Source organism: Colobus angolensis, unplaced genomic scaffold (genome assembly GCF_000951035.1).
Source record: "Colobus angolensis palliatus isolate OR3802 unplaced genomic scaffold, Cang.pa_1.0 Scaffold493, whole genome shotgun sequence".
In the NCBI taxonomy this organism is placed as follows: Eukaryota; Metazoa; Chordata; class Mammalia; order Primates; family Cercopithecidae; genus Colobus; species Colobus angolensis.
In genome coordinates, this window is record NW_012118410.1 from 970396 (window position 1) to 990728 (window position 20333).

Consider the following 20333-nt stretch of genomic DNA (forward strand, 5'->3'; position numbering starts at 1 on the left):
CTTCTGCCTTCCTCGAGTGGGCCTTAAGAAAATATACTCCCCTCTCACCCAACTCCCTTGAGGGTCAATTGATCCTAAAAGATAAGTTTATTACCCAATCAGCAGCAGATATCACAAGAAAGCTCCAAAAGTGAGCCCTGGGCCCTGAACAAAATCTGGAGGCATTATTAAACCTGGCAACCTTGGTGTTCTATAATAAGGACCAAGAGGAACAGGCCAAAAAGGAAAGGCAAGACCAGAGAAAGGCCACAGCCTTAGTCATGGTCCTCAGGCAAACAAACATTGGTGGTTCAGAGAGGACAGAAAATGGAGCAGGACAATCACCTGGTAGGGTTTGTTATCTGTGTGGTTTGCAAGGACACTTTAAGAAAGATTGTCCAGTGAGAAACAAGCTGCCCCTCGCCCATGTCCACTATGCCAAAGCAATTACTGGAAGGCACACTGCCCCAGAGAACAAAGATTCTCTGGTCCAGAATCCCCCAACCAGATGACCCAACAATAGGACTGAGGGTGCCCAGGGCAAGCACCAGCTCATGTCATCACCCTCACTGAGCCCCAAGTAAGTTTAACCATTGAGGGCCAGGAAATTGACTTCCTCCTGGATACTGGCGTGGCCTTCTCAGTGTTAATCTCCTCTCCTGGGTGGCTGTGCTCAAGGTCCATTACCATCCAAGGAATCCCAGGACTGTCTATAACCAGGTATTTCTTCCACCTCCTCAGTTGTAATTGGGAGACTTTGCTCTTTTAACATGACTTTCTTGTTATGCCTTAAAGTCTCATATCCTTCTTATGGAGGGACATACTAGCCAGAGCTGGAGCTATTGTCTATGTGAATATGGCGAACAAGTTACCCATTTGTTGTCCCCTACTTGAAGAGGGAATCAACCCTGAAGTCTGGGCATTGGAAGGACAATTTGGAAGGGCAAAAAATGTCTGCCCAGTCTAAATCAGGCTAAAAGACCCCACCACTTTTCCTTATCAAATGTAATATCTCTTATGCCCTGAAACTCATAAAGGATTACAGAATATTGTTAGACATTTAAAAGCTCAAGCCTTAGTAAGGAAATGTAGCAGTCCCTGCAACACCCCAATTCTAGGAGTACAAAAAACAAATGGTCAGTGGAGACTAGTGCAAGATTTTAGACTCATCAGTGAGGCAGTAATTCCTCTATATCCAGTTGTAAGCAACCCCTATACCCTTTTCTCTGAAATACCAGAGGAAGCAGAATGACTCACTGTTTTGGAACTCATGGATGCCTTCTTCTGCATTCCCCTGCACTCTGACTCCCAGTTTCTCTTTGCCTTTGAGGATCCCACAGACCACACGTCCCAACTCACGTGTATGGTCTTGCCCCAAGGATTTAGGGATATCCCTCATCTGTTTGGTCAGGCACTGGCCCAGGATCTAGGCCACCTTTCAAGTCCAGGCTCTTTGGTCCTTCAGTATGTGGATAATTTACTTTTGGCTACCAGTTCAGAAGCCTTATGCCAGCAGGCTACTCGAGATCTCTTGAACTTTCTAGCTAACAAAGAGTACAAAGTGTCTAAATCGAAGGCCCAGCTCTGCCTACAACCAATCAAATATCTAGGCCTAATCTTAGCCAGAGGAACCAAGGCCCTCAGCAAAGAACAAATACAGCCTATCCTGGCTTGTCCTCACCCTAAAACATTAAAACAGTTGTGGTAGTTTCTTGGGATCACTGGCTTTTGCCGACTATGGATCCCCAGATACAGCGAGATGGCCAGGCTGCTCTATACTCTAATCAAAGAGACCCAGAGGGCGAATACTCATCTAGTAGAATGGGAACCAGAGGCAGCAGCAGCCTTCAAAACCTTAAAGCAGGCCCTAGTACAAGCTCCAGCCTTAAGTCTTTCCACAGGAAAAAACTTCTTTTTACATGTCACGGAGAGAGAGGCAATAGCTCTGGGAGTTCTTATTCAGATTTGTGGGACAACCCCACAACCAGTGGCATACCTAAGTAAGGAAACTGATACAGTAGCAAAAGGCTAACCTCACTCTTTATGGGTAGTTGCGGCAGTGGCCATCTTAGTATCAGAGGCTATCAAAATAATACAAGGAAAGGATCTCACCGTCTGGACCACTCATGATGTAAATGGCACATTAGGTGCCAAAGGAAATTTATGGCTATCAGAAAACCGCCTGCTTAGACACTGGGTGCTACTCCTTGAGGGATCGGTGCTTCACATACACATGTGTGCAGTCCTCAACCCTGTTACTTTTCTCCCAGAGGATGGTGAACCAGTCGAGCATGACTGCCAACAAATTGTAGCCCAGATGTATGCCGCCCAAGAGGATCTCCTAGAAGTCCCCTTAGCTAATCCTGACCTTAACTTACATATCGGTGGAAGTTGATTTGTGGAGAATGGGATATGCCATTGGTTATGCCATAGTTAGTGATGTAACAGCACTTGAAATTAAACTTCTTCCCCCAGGGACCATCACCCAGTTAGCAGAACTAGTGGTGCTTACCTGAGCCTTAGAACTGAGAAAGGAGAAAACAATAAATGTGTATACAGATATCAAGTATGTTTATCTAATCCTACATGCCCATGCTGCAATATGGAAAGAAAGGGAGTTCCTAACCTCTGGGGGAACCCCCATTAAATATCACAAGGAAATCATGAAGTTACTGCACATCAAAAACCCGAGGAGATGGCAGTCTTACATTGCCAAAGCCATCAAAAAGGTGAAGGAGAAAAGGCAGAAGGAAACTGTCAGGCAGATACTGAGGCCAAAATTGTTTCCAGGCGGGATCTCCCATTAGAAATACCTATGGAAGGACCCTTGGCATGGAACAACCCTCTCCAAGAGATTAAGCCCCAGTATTCCCTGATTAAAATAGAATGAGGACTTTCATGGGGGCATAGTGTTCTCCCCTTGGGGTGGTTAATGACAGAAGAGGGAAAGGTACTCATATCTGAAGCTAGCCAGTGGAAAATACTTAAGGCCCTCCACCAAACTTTTCATATGGGTATTGAGAACACTCATCAAATGACCAAATCCCTATTTACAGGGCCAAATCTCCTCCAGACTATCCAACAAGTAGTCAAAGCCTGTGAGGTGTGCCAAAGGAATAATCCCTTGCTACGTCATAAGGCCACTCTGGGGGAAGAAAGAATAGGTCACTATCCCAGGGAGGACTGGCAGTTAGACTTCACCCATATGCCTAAGTCAAGGGGATTTCAATACTTGTTGGTCTGTGCTGATGCCTTTATAAATTGGATAGAAGCCTTCCCCTGCAAGACAGAGAAGTCTCAGGAAGTGGTTAAAGTCCTAATTCATGAAATAATTCCTAGATTTGGGCTTCCCTAAAGCTTACTAAGTGGCGATGGTCTGGCTTTTAAAACCATGGTGACTCAGGGTATTTCCAGGGTGCTAGGGATACGACATCACCTTCACTGTGTCTGGAGGCCACAATCCTCAGTGAAGGCTGAGAAGGCAAATTAAACACTCAAGGGGCACTTAAGGAAACTAACACAAGAAACTCATCTCCCATGGCCTACTCTCTTGCCCATGGCCTTGTTGGGAATCTGAAATTCTCCTCACAAAATGGAGCTCAGTCCATATGAAATGCTGTATGGATGACCTTTTCTCACAAACGACTTTTTACTTGATCAGGAAATGGCCGACTTGGTCAAGGATATAACTTCTTTGGCAAAATATCAACAAAACCTTAAAAACCTACCTGAAGGATGTCAAAGAGACAAGGGAACAGAGTTGTTCCAACTGGGAGATATAGTGTTGGTCAAGTCCCTCTCCTCTACCTCCCCATCCATGGATTCCTTGTGGGAAGGACCATATTTGGTAATCCTCTCTATCCCCACTGCATTTAAGGTGGCAAGAGGGGAATCTTGGATTCACCACACCAGAGTTAAACTTTGGACACCCCCTGAGGAACCTGCGGGACCATCAGTTCAGGAGTCCCAAGATCAGCCAGACCAGCCTCGATACACCTGCAAACTGTTGGAGGACTTGCATCACCTATTCTGGAAGGAAATGTCACAGACTAAAAAGGCTCCTACAGCTGATCCTGAGGAAAAACCTTTTCCTACTTAAAAAAGATAAATGAAAACCTGTATAATCTTTAACACCTCTCCTTGTCCCTTTAATGGAATCCTTTTACTGTCTCATCACATTATTAAGCAGTATACTAATCATACTCTATGCAGTAGGACTATATACCGTAGCTTCTGCCAGGACAGAAATCCAAATCACGTCAACCTTTTTTTCTATCTTCCTTCCTTCTGACAGCAATTTACTCCTACCTTTAACTTAGACTGGATAAAATGATCTCATCTTCCAGGGCACCCTCTTTACATTCCTAGTTACTCTTTGCCTATCTATCCCTCCTGCTTCCTTGGATACCCCACATAGTCGCCCCTCCCCTTCTACTAGCTCCTAATTACCTCTACAAGACTCTCAACTTAACCTACTCTCTGTTAAACCAGTCCAATCCTTCCCTGCCAAATGACTGTTGGCTTTGTATCTCTCTATCAGCCACTGCTTACATTGCCACTCCCATTCCTGCAGAAAATACTGCGTCTTTACTAACTTAACCTACCACCCCAATTATGAAGGAAAAGACCCTTTCCAACTTCTAAATATGCAATCATTAGCTGACTTCTCCATCTCTGATAGGGCCAAGAATACCCTAACAGGATGTGCAATCCAGCTTTTACGCTCTTACATTTCTAAACTCACCTACTACATGAGCAATGAAAAGCCCATACATGGCCCTGTGACTACAAATACCATCTTAATTTTCCAAGCCCCTTTATGCATCCAACACAACCTGTTATCAGGCCTGCCCATGGGGCATCTACTATCCCATCAGTGTAATTACACCTACAACTTCAAGCTCCATCTGATCATAGTAACTTCCAGCTCACCCAAACAGCTCCATTCAGATGGCTTGTCCACTTCTAACGGCCTCCAAAAATCATCACCTCCTTCCTACTTAACAAACAGTCTGGGTTTTGTAATGGCAAACATACTCCCTGTGTAACCATTCACCCCTAGACCCACTACAGCAGCACCTCCACCACTAATGAGTGCCTTCTCATCTCCTCTTTCAATCACTCTCTTGAAGGGCTCCTAGTAGATACAAAATGGTTTTTTCTCCAATGGGAAAATAGAACACAAAGAGCCACTCAGTTTGCTCCCAACACCCCTTTCCAGCCACTCACCAGAGTTGCCTTGGCAAGTACTCTACAGGTATGGGAAAATGAAAACAACAAACTCACACCTTTTTAGCATACATAACCAGTTCTGTCTACCGAGCCAAGGCATATTCTTCTTATGTGGAACTTCAACTTATATCTGCCTCTCTACCAACTGGACAGGCACCTGCACCTTAGTCTTCCTAAGTCCCAACATTGACATTGCACCAGGAAATCAGACCCTACCAGTGCCCCTCAGAGCTCAATTCTGTCAGTGCAGGGTCATACAATTAATACCCCTACTTATAGGGTTAGGAATGGCCACTGCTACAGGAACCAGAATAGCCAGTCTATCTACTTCATTATCCTACTACCACATACTCTCAAAGGATTTCTCAGACAGTTCGCAAGAAATAATGAAATTCATGCTTACTCTACCATCCCAAATAGACTCTTTGGCAGCAGTAACTCTCCAAAACCGCCGAGGCCTAGACCTCCTCACTGCTGAGAAAGGAGGACATTGCACCTTCTTAGGGGAAGAGTGTTGCTTTTACACTAACCAGTCAGAGATAGTATGAAACACTGCCTGGCATTTACAGGAAAAGGCTTCTGAAATCAGACAACACCTTTCAAAATCTTATACCAGCTTCTGGAGTTGGGGGACATGGCTTCTCCCCTTTCTAGTTCCTGTAACAGCCATCTTGCTATTACTCACCTTCAGGCCCTGTATTTTTAGCCTCCTTGTCAAATTTGTTTCCTCTGGGATCAAGGCCATCAAGCTACAGATGGTTTTACAAATGGAAGCCCAAATAAGCTCAACTCACAGCTTCTACTAAGGTCCCCTGGACCGACCCACTGTCCCTTTGACTGGCCTAGAGAGCTCCCCTCTGGAGGACACTACAACTTCATGGCCCCTTCTTTGCCCCCATCCAGCAGGAAGTAGCTAGAGCAGTCATCACCCAATTCCCAAAAGCAGTTGGGGTGTCCTGTTTAGAGGGGGGATCAAGAGGTGAAGCCAGCTGGACTTCCTGGGTCAAGTGGGGACTTGGAGAGCTTTTCTGTCATAGAAGAGTATTGTAAAATGCACCAATCAGCACGCTGTAAAAACGTAGCAATCAGTGTCCTGTAGCTAGCAAGAGGATTGTAAAATGCACCAATCAGTGCTTTGTAAAATGCACCAATCATCAGGAGTCTAAAAGTAGCCAATTGCAGGGAAGACTGAAAAAAGGGCATTTTGATAGGGCAGAAACAGAACATGGGAGGGGACAAATAAGGGAATAAAAGTTGGCCACCCCAGCCAGCAGCAGCAACCTGCTTGGGTTCCCTTCCATGCTGGGGAAGCTTTGTTCTTTTGCTCTTCACAATAAACCTTGCTACCACTCACTCTTTGGATCCATGACATCTTTAAGAGCTATAACACTCACTGCGAAGGTCCGTGGCTTCATTCTTGAAGTCAGGGAGACCACGAACCCACCGGAAGGAACCAACTCTGGACACAGTGGCATGCAAACATTAAAATGATAATAAATGTTTTCAAGTGTTTGAGAAATGTCTTGCAGATATTTTGTGCTTGGAGATAGGCTGCTTGGTCTAGGTCCTCCTTTCCTGCTGACTTTTATCTTTCCTCTCTGTTCTTATTTCTCCTCTCTATGCAAAAGTATACCTGCTCACAACTATGTAGACTTTATTGCACATGTCCAAAGACTCTGATGGCCAAAGGTGGGAATAAATTAGGAACAGATGAGCTGAAACTGGGGCATGAACTTCCATGCCTTACAATACTGGTCTGGGACTCTGGGTAAAAAAGAAGTCCGTTCTGTGACTGCCCCGGGCTGGTATAAATTGATGAATCATGATTACAGTCAATTTTCTTAATTTAAAAATTACCTTATTAGTTTCAGAGCACAGTGTAGACTGCATGAGTGGAGGTTGGTGCAGCCTTGGAGAAAATATTGATGAAAGAAATTGCAGGTAACATAAATAAATAGAAAAACATCCTGTGTTCATAGACTGGAAGAATTAATGTTAAAATGTCCATGCCACTCAATGCATTCCACAAATTCAATACAATCCCTACCAAAATTCTAATGTCATTCTCCAGAGAAGTAGACAAAAACATTCCTAAAATTTGTATGGAACCCCCAAAGGCCCTATATAGTCAAAGCTATCTGGACCAAAAATAACAAAGAGGGAGACATCACCAGACTTCAAAATACATTACAAAGCTATACTAATCAAAACAACATGGTGCTGGCATAAAAACAGATACATCAACAGATGGAATAGAGGCTGAGTGTGGTGGCTCACGCCTGTCATCCTAGCACTTTGGGAGGCCAACGTGGGAGGATAGCTTGAGCCCAGGAATTCAATGACAGCCTGGGCAATATGGTAAGACTTCATCTCTACAAAAATAAAAAAAAAAAAAAATTAGCAAGGTGTGGTGGCACATGCCTGTAGTCTCAAGTACTTAGGAAGCTGAGCTGGGAGAATTGCTTGAGCCCAGGACATTGAGGCTGCACTGAGCTGTTACTGTGCCACTGAACTCCAGTTTGGGTGACTGAGCAAGGCCCTGTCTCAAAATAAAAACTAAACTGAAAACAAATGGAACAGAACACACAATGGGAAACGGATATCTCTTCAATAAGCGGTGTTTGGAAAACCTGATATTCACATACAAAAGAAGTAAAATGGACCTTTATGCAAGAATCAACTCAGGCCAGGGTGGCTCATGCCTGTAAACCCAGAACTTCAGGAGGCTGAGGCTGGAGAATTCTTTGAGCCCAGGAATTTGAGACTAGCCTGGGCAACATAGTGAGACCTCATCTCTATAAAAAATAAAATATTTACCAGAAATAGTGGCATGTGCTTATAGTCTCAGCTACTCAGGAGGCTGAGGTGGGCAGATCAATTGAGCCTAGGAGGTTGAGGCTGCAGTGAGCCATGATTGAGCCACTGTACTCCAACCTCTCTAAAAATAAAACAAAAACCAAAAAAATAAATTCAAAATAAATTAAAAACTTAAACATAAGTCCAGAAACTATAAAACTACTGGAAGAAAAACAGGAGAAACAGCCCATGATATTAGTGTGGGCAATATTTTCTTTGAAAATGATCCTAAGAACACAGAAACAAAAGTAAAAATAGACAAGTGGGGCTGTACCAAACTAAAAACCTTTGTTGTACAAATGAAACAATGAAAAGTGATGAGTCAACCCATGGGTTGAGTTAAAATATTCAGAAATCATGCATTGGATAAGAGGCTAATATTCAATATATACAAGGAACTTAAGCTACTCAATAATAAGAAAGCAAAGAACTAGATTAAAAAATGGGTAAAGAACCTGAATAGATATCACTTAAAAGAAGAGATACAAATGACCAACACATATATAAAAAGATGATCAACATCTCCAGTCATCAGAAAAATGCACATTAAAACCACACTGAGATACTACCTCATACCTGTTACATTGGTTGTTATAAAAAAAGATGAGAGATAACAATCATTGGTGAGAGTGTGGATAAAAGGAAACTCAGGTACACTTTGGTGGTACTGGGAATTATTACAAGCCATTTGAAAAACCAGTATGGAGATTATTCGAAAAACTAAAAGTAGAATTACCACATGATCCAGCAATCCTGCTTGTGGGTATATATCCAAAGGAATTAATACAAGTACGTGAAAGAGGTGTCTGTACTTGTATGTGCATTACATTATTCACAACAGCCAACAGATGGAAATGATCAAAGTACTCATCAATAGATGAATGGATTTTTCAAAATGTGGTATGTAGACACAATGGAATACTATTTAGTCTTTAACAAACAGAAAATTCTGTTATTTGCAACATTATGGACAAACCTGGAGGACAAGATGCTAAGTAAAAAAGCCAGCCATGGAGAGACAAATACGGCATGGTCTCATTTATATGTGGAATCTAAAATGTTGGACATGCAGATATTAGGATGGTGGTTACCAAAGGCTGGGGGGGTCATAGTGTAGTGGACAAGGAAAGGGAAAATGTTTGGCAAAGGGTACAGTTAGTTTCAGTTAGCTAGCAGGAATAGGTTCTGGTGTTCTGTTGCACAGCTTGGTGAACACAGCTAACAGTGTATTGGATGTTTCAAAATAGCTAACAGAGTGGATATTAAATGATCTCACCACAAGGAAATAATAAGTATTTTTGGTAATGAATACATTTATTAGCTTGATTTGATCATTCCATAACCTATACATGTATCAAAACATCCCATTGTGCCCCATAAATATATATAATTATTTGCTAATTAAAAATAAAATTTCAAAAAGGATTACTTTGTTAGCACATAAGTAAGCAATTTGATATCAGAATTTAAGTTGCATTGTTTTGGCTACCTTTTTCTATTTTATAGATCTCTAAATTAACTAAGGATGGGGAAATGTTTGTGTTCAGTTAGAGATCACAATAGATGGAGACCAAAGAGCTGGGTTTAAATCCAAGTTCTACCCAAACTGTGTCAGTTTCCTGCTCTTGGGTGAGTCATTTGCAAATCCTGTCATTTTAGAAGTGGAGATAGCAATATATGCTTTCTCTAATTTATGTAATCTCAAGTGAGATAAGAGATGGAAAAATTACTCTACAAATTAAATATTAATATTAAATGGAATGTGTTCTAATAAGTTTTACTGCTACCATCATGTGAGCTATTACCTATTGAATGGGCATATACTTTCAATATATTGCTTAAAAAATATCAGAATCTCCTGTTAGTATAGTAAAAGGTTCCTTTGAATTTTGGAATTTTCCTCTTAGTATGGAAATCACTTAAGGACATGCTTTAGCTTTAAGCACTTCTTAATTTTAAAATTCTCAGAATGGTTTAGCAATTTTGAGAAAAGAACCATTGTTGGCTTTTCTGAGAATACTTCTTATTAAGATTTCCTTCTTTGCTGCCTGGGTTCAAAACACATAGAAAAATAGAGAGTAAGATTATACTACTGATCCAGGTTTAATAGGAGGATGTGGCTTGATGTGAAAGACAAATGGGTCATGAGCACCTGAAGCTGACTGACTGTTCCAGCACAGCCTAGGTAGTGCTCACACCTGAAGGAAGAACCTCATTTATTCTCTCCAAATACATTAACAGGACATTTTGTTCCCTTTAAGGCAGGAGGAGTTGAGGAGTTGCTTAGGAATTCATGGAAACTTGGAGTGTGGAAAGGCATTTTCCTTTGATCAGGGATTTAGTTCAGTTTAGTGAACAGATATGAATCCACATAGAAATGAATCAAATCAGGGTGACTTGTGCACCACTGAAAATTGCTCATTTTCAACATTTAAAAAACTATATTCTTAAAATTTGTTATTAAAGGTAAAAAGGAAATCTATCATGTAGCATGCTACAGTAACACACAAAAAAATCTGTGTTTAACGACAAGTGTACGTGTAAATGCTGGCATTTTATTTTTAGCATTTGTAGACACAGAAAGCCTATACACAGAAAAAAATATATACCTGCAAATTTGTGTGTGTGGGGGGGCTTTTGCTTGCTTTTATCTTTTGGTTAATATTTTGTAATCAGGTCCTTGAGCAAATTCCCAACTGTTAAGTAAAATGAAAATCTACAAATCAAAAAGACATCTTTTCTACTTTTATAGCCCTAGCCATCACTTAGGTTTAAGTTAAAATCCTTTCCACAATTTTTATTTGAAAATACATGTTTATCTTACCAATGACAGCAATACTTACTAATGTTTTCCTTCCGTGTGCTCTGCTCGCGCTCTTCCTTCCCTGGTGAAGATGCTCCTCCACTTTCGCTACTCGTGGATTTTGCCACATCCCTCAAGCCCCTGGTCAATTGCCACTTCTTCCACGCCACACTCCCTGATCCTGTTTGTGTCATCTCTGTGCTCTCTGAACCTGCAGAATTCTTTGAGTTTGGCTCTTTTACACCACTTGCAACTGTTTCTACTACAATAAGACATGTGCATTACTGAAAAAGCTTGCATTCCATGAAATCACATGCAAAGAGTAAGAGGGCTTGATGATGGGAGCACAGATTTAGAGCAGATGACTCAAAAGCTCTATAACTTCTAACCAGAGCACTAGCAAAAGTAATGACTGCCACCCTAGAAGGCTGACCCATGCAGAAAGTGTGTCTGGAAACTGCCTCCATGTATTAAAATGTCACATAATAGAGGCTTTTAGAAGTTGGGACAACATAAATGGAAATGGGATATTCGAATTATTGGGGCTGCTGTGAAGGTGGGCCCTGCAGGAAGTACAACTAGCCCTATGTTGACAATGGTTCATAATGGATAGACCTTTATTTAAAATTGTCTTAAAATAGAGCTGAACAGAGCTCTTTCTTGTGACGTCATAAAGCTGGGAAATTTTTTCTTGATACTCTGAGTCTATTCAGTGTTACAGATCCCTAGCCTAGGAAAAACTGTAAAACCTACCACAATTTCCACATTATATATAGACATTATTTTCCTATTTATCAGTTGCAAGTGACCAAATTCATGTTATGTTTTGCATTGAATGAAAGGTGGCGATAGGAAAGTACTTAAGGGCATGAAGAAATGTTGAAATAAAAGGCAGATATTCAGTAGTCAAAGGTCGATTTCCTAAAAATATTATTAAAGTTGATGTATCCCTAGAGCAAGACTTGAGAAGATTGAGGAGAAAAAAAAAAAGAGGTAAAAAGGAAACTTATTCCAGTAAGTTGAACTTACATAACATCGACAAATTTCTTATAAAATGTAGCTTACTATTCCAGGCACAGTAAGAAATAAAATAACTAAATAGACATACAGGGTACATATGAGTCTAAATTGAAATTCAAGAATAGGTAAAATTATTTGATGGTGATGGGGGTCGAACTAGTTGTTACCTTGAGGGAGGAAATGACTTGGAAACAAATGAGCAGGACTTTCAGTATGTGGTGTTTCTAATCTTGATCTAAACAGTGGCTACTGAGTATTCACATGCAAAAATTAATCAAGCCATACAGTTACAATTGGTGGCTTTTATTGTATGTGTGTTCTATGACAGGGTCAGGCTCTCTGAGTCCTGTTCTCAACTAGGCCTTGTCCTTGGCCTGGTGACCCCAGTTTTAGCAAAAAATCCTGCTAAGTCAGTTTATCCGGAATCCTTCCACCCTTGATACCTAATCAAGTTCCTCTTTCCTGACCCTTGACGTCTAACCAAGTTCCTCTTAGTAATTTACCAACTACTCCCTCACCTGTACCGTTGGTTTTAAATCCCCACTTGTTCCTGTTGTATCTACAGTTGAATTCAACCTTTCTCCCCTACTTCAGTAGTCTGGAATAAAGTCTTTTGGTCATTTTTAATGTATTCAGTGTAATATTTTATACATATACATTAAAACAAAATATAAAAAAGCAATAAATCTATAGCCTAAAGGACAAGAACTGAATCCTATTCACCTTTGTTTTCCTAGCATTACATTAGACTCCAGTAGAGGAGTGAGTACTTGAGGAGTTAGAAATATTCAAATCCCAACTTCATCACTTTTGAGATGGATGACTTAGGAAAGATAAGGTGGCTCTCTGAGCTTTGGTCTCTTTATCTCTAAGATGACAAGAGCAAGTAATACATAGCTCATAGTTGCTATAGGTTAAAGTGAGCTAATAAATGTAAAATGCTTTGCCTATCCCAGGATAACAGAATTAGGATGGTATTTGCTATTCACACTGTTCATATGAAAAGTTAAGAGATACTATTTTTATAACAATTATTGAATCACACTGCTGAATATATACAAATGGAAAAGCATGATTTGGGATGTGAATGCCTTCTGCCTCCATGGACACCTCAGTGTGGCAATAATGCAATCGGTCAAGTGGCTGTGAGAAGACACTGGCATTATGAAGGGCCTGTCTGCAGGCCAATTCTGTCTCTGGCTCTGAACTTAGAATATTACTGATGGTCTCTGGTGCCTGTGTGCTTATTGATAAATTGGAATAATAATATAATATATACTTAAATGGGTTGATGTATGACTTCTTTTTGTTATTGTTTATTATTATTATTAGAAAGGTGCCAGATTTATAGTAATAAACCTATCTTCAAGTTTTATACTGCTACTTTCTAACTAGGTTGCATCATTCTTTCTGGTTTTATCATTTGTTAAGTGGAGAAAATCACATCTCCTTGCACAGTGTGTGTGATGGGGGAGATGTAGGACTTAAATGGGAAAATGTGTGAAAGTGATTTGAAAATTGAAGCACTGTTCATATAGTTATCTGAAATTGTGCAACTTTTTATGATCCTCAAGGAATGAGATTCTGAGATGTCTCCTTTTTACCAAGCACAACCCACTGATTATTTTTTAAGAAGTGCCAGTCACAGCTCTGTGCTCTGAGGCAGCTGGGGCAGGATCCACTGACCTTCTTCCTTTGGTTTAGTTTGGCTTTCAGATATAGGTGGACTCTCAGCATCAGATGTTTTCTGAATGAACCTGCTAAGGTAATGCAGACGAGCCTGAGAAGCCTAAAGAACAAACATGAGCAGCTTTTTAAAAGCTCTTCAAAAGCAACAACCAGTACAGGTAATACATATTAATGGTATTCAATCGAAAAACGAAACAGGAAAATGTGAATTAAATAGGGCATTCTAAATGAAGCAGGCCAGCTCTTCTTCATTATCAGATAAACTCAAATTCTGAATCATCCATGATTTTGACAGTTATTTTTGAGAATAGATGAAGAAGCAGCCCTAAAAAGAATACGTTTCTGGGCATACTATCTTAGATGCAGCGATTCCTGAATCTTTTTCATCTGCCCCGATAACCCTGAATTGTGACACGAAGCCCTTACGTGGTAACAGTGTCACTGTGGCAATCACTTTTATAGGAGATAGGTCAGACACTCTCTAGTGTCTTTAGACACTAAAGACTAGGTGTGTATATTCCACAAGGGGGCAGCGCATGGTTTTTAATCCATCTAAGGCTGTGCAAAGTGTAGTAAAGCACATATTAAACATTTGAATGCTTTCTTACTTGGGGGTGTTAAGAGAAGACATGCAGATAGCCAGGGCTATGTGAAAGAATGAGGTAACCCATAGTGTGGGCGTATAATTGGTACCACCATGTGCTTTGTTTTTGCAAGTCCTTTGGGTAATCAGGAGGGTAACATTTTACAATGTGGTTCTTCAATGTCTGTCTGATAAAATTTCAGATACCATTACTAAAGGACAGGCTATATGGTTTTTATCAGCATGACTATTTTTTTCAGAGCATGCCTAAGGAGGAAAAGTAAAAGATGACAGCTTTTTGAAGTCAGATGACCTTGATTGCTCTTCCTGGCTCAGTTGTCTCCCATGCTTGTTTCATGGCTTGGATTTCATCTGCTCGTTCTGTATCCTTTTTCACTTCAAATAATTCTGATTCACTGTGTTCAGTGACCAACCTCAAAATCCAGTAGGGCTTATTTGGGTCTTCTTGTTGAGGGTGAACAGTGGATATCTGATAAAGTAAAATAAAAACCTGTGGGTTGCAGGCTTTCCTCCTTTCAAAAGGGTCTATATTTTACCTTATGATACATAATTTCACTATTAGGTATTTCCTGGAGATAAATGAAAACATATAGTCACAAAAGACTTGTACAAAAATGTTCATTGCAGTCTTATTCATAATACACACAAAAAGCCAACATATATGTCTATCAATCAAGGAATGGATAAACAAATTGTAATATAGTCATATAATTGGGTTCTGCTTAATATTAAAAGGTAATAAACTACTGATATACACCACAGACAGATATTATACTTTGATAAAGAAGTTAAGCACAAAAGGATACATCATCTTGTATGTCATTTGTATAAAATTCTAGAGCAATTTAGGCAAGACTAATCTATGGTGACTGAAAGATCAGTTGTTACCAGGAGATGAGGTGTGAGAATTAGAAAATGGAATGCAAAGAAGTTTGAGATAATTCCTGAGTTTATGGAAATAATCTATAATTTATATCTTGATAGGGGCATGAATTACATGGTGAATACATTGATCAAAACTCACTGAATGTTACAACTGTGATTTGGGCATTTCATGTATGCAAATTTTACTTAAAAACTGTACACAGTAAATTATAAATTGTAATTATGTTCACTCATAGCATCTCTTCACAAAAATGAGAGCAGGATAGTTGATCATTTCCAGGTCTGTATATACTTGTTACATAGTCGTTATGAAAATTAACAACATTTTAATGTCTCATGGGATCACCTGCATGGAATGGACCATAGGCTGGGAACAGAGGCTTGAAACTAATGTGGTTACATAGAACTTTACATAAGGTCGAGACTATGTCAATTATCACTGATAAATAATGCAGTTGGGAAGAGTGGATTGATATAACCACTGAATACAGTTTCCACCTGCAGTTTGATTTCAGTGTTACCAAAATGACCTTGCTTTCTACAATATTTCCCTAATATTCTGGTGAGAATTGACTTTCACAATTTGAAATTATTTTATTTCCTCCTTTTAACACAGGGTACATTAGCTTTTATTATTTTTTAAATTTCTTAATAGATGAATTTATCAGAGATTTTTCTGGGATCAAGATTTGATTAGGAAAGGGAGCACTGTGAAGGTACTAAGGGAGGTCTTCTTGTAGGAATCTACGGATTGGGTTAATCTTATTTACTTCAGGGTAGACTTCAGCTAAGAGATAAAATCTTTGAAATCTTTAGGAACCATTCCTGGAGTCTGAAACAACAAGTCATCATCTCTTCTTATTTGTTAATTTTCCTTTATTGTCTATTTTCCTAATGGTATTGACATCTTACTTAGCTAGTCCTGCTGGAAACCTGAGAGTTTCCTGCTGGAAACTCCTTCTTGTTCTTTAACACCCATTTTGGATTAATAACTGCACCCCACCTTCTGCTTTCTAGATAGTTCTTGATCTGTCCCATCCTTCCTTTCTTTTTTCCTGTTCCTGACACACTTTGCACTCTTTTGCTTAGATTACTGAAGTATTTTCTTGAATTCTCTTCCTCTGCAGTCTTTTCTCCTTTAAGTCCACACCCTTAAAAGCTACGAGGGTATCTGAAATATAAATCTGATCATGTTAATGTGTTTCTTAAATACCCCAAGTTCCAGTTCTGCTTAACCTAGGCATAAATGGTGGGAAGATTTTGTACTCATAGGTATTTTGTTTAGAGTGCACTGTTTTTAGATAACTTGAAAATCTTTAGGCCTGTGCTTGCACTCCTCAAGTTTGCCATCCACATCCTCTTCCTTACTCCTAATCATTGGAATTTTCTAAGTGGCCCTGAAGGAGTTTAGACTCATAACCTCTGGACTGTGTATAGAGTCCCAGTCTTCCAATGAAGCTTTAATGCCCTTTTCCAGCTGACCCTTACTGACCCCTCCAGCCTCATCTCTCATACTTCAGTGCTTCAAAAAACCAGACTGAGTTTTCACCTCATCATGTCTTTACTTATTATTAACTCGGTTCAGAACTCAGTTCCTCCTGGAAGAGGCTGTATTAGAACCTATCCTTTCTACCACTGCACATACAACATTCAACATTATAATTCTCAGTTTACCTTCAGTCTCCTCCATTATTAGACTGTGAATTCTTTTAAGGTTGGTACTGAATCATATTTATCTTAGAAACCCAAGTGCCATGAAGGCTGTTCTACGTACTAAAGGTTTAAGTGATGGTCTTTGATACTGAACTAGAAAAGGGAGCTTGGGGAAGGTGTCCAAGGAATGTCCTCCTTAGATGGTTTCTGGAATCAGGGAGAAAGGATGTTTCACATTTTTGTATTCAGATGAGATAGGCAAATAAGAATCCAATGAACCTAAAATCATTAAGTAACTCAAAAAAAAAAAAAAAAAACTCCACACCCACCTGAGGCTCAAAGCGAGGTGCTTGTTTTTCTTTGGCTGTCTTTTCTTTCTCAGAAGACTTTTCTTTTCCTTTCCTTGTTATTTTGGAAGTTACTGAAGATTTTTGTCCCTCACTAATAGTGTGGGAGTCTGGGCTTCCTAAGGTAATTAACTCCTCATGTCTTTCACCATAAGCTAGAGAGACATAAAAATAAAAAATGATGAGTCATAATATAACAATAAAATAGTTTCACAGAGCACAAGGAAATCAACTCAGGGAAACATGGTTAAGCTAATAGATTTGTATTTTTTTAAACACACAGATTTTTATAAAAGTCTGACTCCTTTTCATAAAATCTACATATAATTCATATACCATACACTCACCATTGATGTGGACAAACCCGTGGGCTTTGGTACATTTATAAGACTGTGTAGCCATCACCACTATACAATTTATTTCCAATACAGATGCTGTTTATTTCATTTATTGCATAATTGTGTTAGCTAGTACTTGTAATACAATATGGAATTCATTTACTTCTGCTCTAATCTTTATTATTCCCTTACCTCTGATTGGTTTAGACACAGTTATCTTTTCTTTTTCTGGTTTTCTAGTTTTTTAAGATGGAAGATAAGTTGCTGATTTGTGATCTTACGTCTTTGTAATACAAGCATTTGTAGCTATATATTTCTCTCAACACTACTTTTACTGCATCCTCTGGTCTTTTTAAAAATTCATTTCTAAGAATTTCTTAATTTCTCTTGTGATTTCTTCTCTGATCCATTGGTTAAGAGAGTATGATGTCTAATTTTCACATATTTGTGAAATTCTCCAATTTATTTCTTATTGCTTTCTACTTCCTTTCAGTTGTGACCAGAAAATATATTTGTATGATTTCTATAGTTTTACTTTTATTTAGACTTGATTTATTGATTTACATATGGTCTATATTGCAGAATGTTCCATGTGCCCTTGAGAAGAATGTGTATTCTGCTGTTGTTGAGTGGAGTATTCTATAGGTATCTGTTAGGTCAAATTAGTTTACAGAGTTCTTCAAGCCTTCTATTTCCTTGCTAATTTTCTGTTTACTTTGTCTACTTATTATTAAAATTGGGGTATTAAAGTTTACAACTATTATTTTTGAATTGTCTATTTCTTCTTTCAATTCTGTCAGTTTTTGCTTCATGTAAATATTTTGAATTCTGTTGTTACATTTATGTATGTTTATAATTGCTATATTGCTTGATGAAGTATTCTTTTACTATTTTAAAGTATCCTTTTTTGTCTCTATTATCATTTTTCAGGTTAGACCCTATTTTGTCTGGTATTAGTATAGCCACTCCAGGTCTCTTCTGGCTATTCTTTTTATGCTATTGTTTTTTCCATATTTTTGCTCTCAAACTATTTGCATTTTTGAAACTGAAGCATGTTGTTTACAGAGAGCATATAATTAGGTCATGTGTTTGTTGGCCATTCAGCCATTCTCTGCCTTTTAACTTGAGAGTTTATTTAACTTACATTTAAAATACTTATTAATAAGATAGGACTTATGTCTGTCTTTTTATTATTTCTTACACACTACACCTTGTCTTTTTTTATTTCTCAATTCCTCCACTACTGTTTACTGCTGTACCATTTTAATTCCTTTGTTTTTTGTTTGTTTGTATAGATTTTGGGATTAGTTTCTTAGTGGTTGCTTGGGGATTATAATTAAAATCTTAATTTATAATAATCTAGTTTGAATTAATACCAATTTAATTTCAATAGTGTACAAAAACTTTGTTCACATATTTTTGTCTCCCTTTATGTTGTTATTACAAATTTCATCTTTACACATATTGAGCCATCAACACAGACTTATGATCATTGCTTTAAGCTGTTTTCTTTTAAATCAGATAGGAGAATACAAAAAGTTATAAGAAAAAAACACATTTACATCAACTTTCATATTTATCTATGTAGTTTTACTGGTGCACTTTATTTCTTCATGTAGATTCAAGTTACTGCCTAATGTCTTTTTTTTTATTTTTATTTTTTTAGCTGGAAGACCTTCCTCTAGTACTTTTGTATGGCAGGTTTGTTTTCTAAACAAATTGAAAAATATTTTCAGTTGTTTTCCTGGGATATCTTAATTTCTCCTTTATTTTTGAAGAAATAAAATTTCTTTTTGATAGAATATTCTTGGTTGATAATTTTATTTGCAGTTCTTTGAATATGTCTTCTCACTGGCTTCTGGTCTCTCTAGATGTTGATGTAAAAATTTGCTGTTAATGTTATTTAGAATCCCTTGTATGTGATGAATCACTTTTCCCTTTCTGCTTTTGCGATTCCTTGTCTTTCTCTTTAGAGAGTTTAATTATGAGGTGTCTAGTTCTGGGTCTCTTTGAATTTGTCCCATTTGGAGTTTGTTTAACTTCTTGAATGTGCCAATTAATGTTTCCCATCAAATCTGGACATTTTCAGCCATTATTAGTTCAAATAGACTTTCTGCTGCTTTCTCTTTTTCTTCTCCTTCTGGAGTTCCCATTATGTATATGCTGGTGTGTGTGATGGTGTCCCACAAGTCTCTGAAGATCTCTTCCTTTTTCTTCATTCTATATCCTCAGACTGCATAATCTCAGACTTACCTATCATTTTGTGGAGAAAGCTCTACACAATCAGTAGTTTTCATTCAGCTTTGTAAGTGCAGTCTTCCAGGAAATTATCACACAAGTCAAATAATGACAAGTCTTTGGGAATAAGACCTTGAAATAAATCCAACTCCATTTTACTTCTTCTGGCATCTGCCAATATGTGCCAGGAATATTGGCTGGTTTTGTTGTTGTTGTTGTTGTTGTTTTTCCAAAGCTACTGCTGAGCTGAGGAATGGGACAAGTTAAAATGTCATAAAGTTTCCTACTGTTACAGAAATCCAACTATTCTTTCCTTGAACAAACAATCTTCAGTTGTTGCAGACTTTTGTAAGCTTCCAGAGTTCTGAAAAAGTTGACTGTCATAATTTTTTGCCAGGTTTTTCATTGCTTTTATGGAGTTACTAATTTTCAGAGTTGTTACCCTGCCATTTTCACTGACATTCTCCAGGATTTATTTTCTATCCAAACCTTCTGAGGATCTGTGCATGCTGTTTTTCTGAGATAGGGTCCTGGAACAGTGGAAAAATTCATATAGCCTGGAGGCCTTGTCACAAGTGCATAGAATTACAGAGCACTCCGTGGAGGAAGGTGAGATTACATTCTAAGCAGTTCAGCTCTTGCTTGTGATGGGTAGGAAAAATGAATATTGACTGATTTAAAAGTAAAAA

At 38.7% G+C, this 20333-nt stretch overlaps 1 protein-coding gene across 1 annotated transcript in view; it reads right to left on the bottom strand.

Moving 5' to 3' along the window:
• Positions 1–20333, bottom strand: part of ADGB (androglobin) — a 249984-nt gene that overhangs the window by 17553 nt on the left and 212098 nt on the right. The window contains exons 30-33 of the mRNA XM_011959441.1: positions 17051–17223; positions 14476–14652; positions 13577–13679; positions 10911–11132 (exon numbers count right to left, since the gene is read on the bottom strand). Of these exons, the coding sequence (XP_011814831.1) occupies positions 10911–11132; positions 13577–13679; positions 14476–14652; positions 17051–17223 (675 nt within the window). The remainder of the gene's footprint in view (positions 1–10910; positions 11133–13576; positions 13680–14475; positions 14653–17050; positions 17224–20333) is intronic.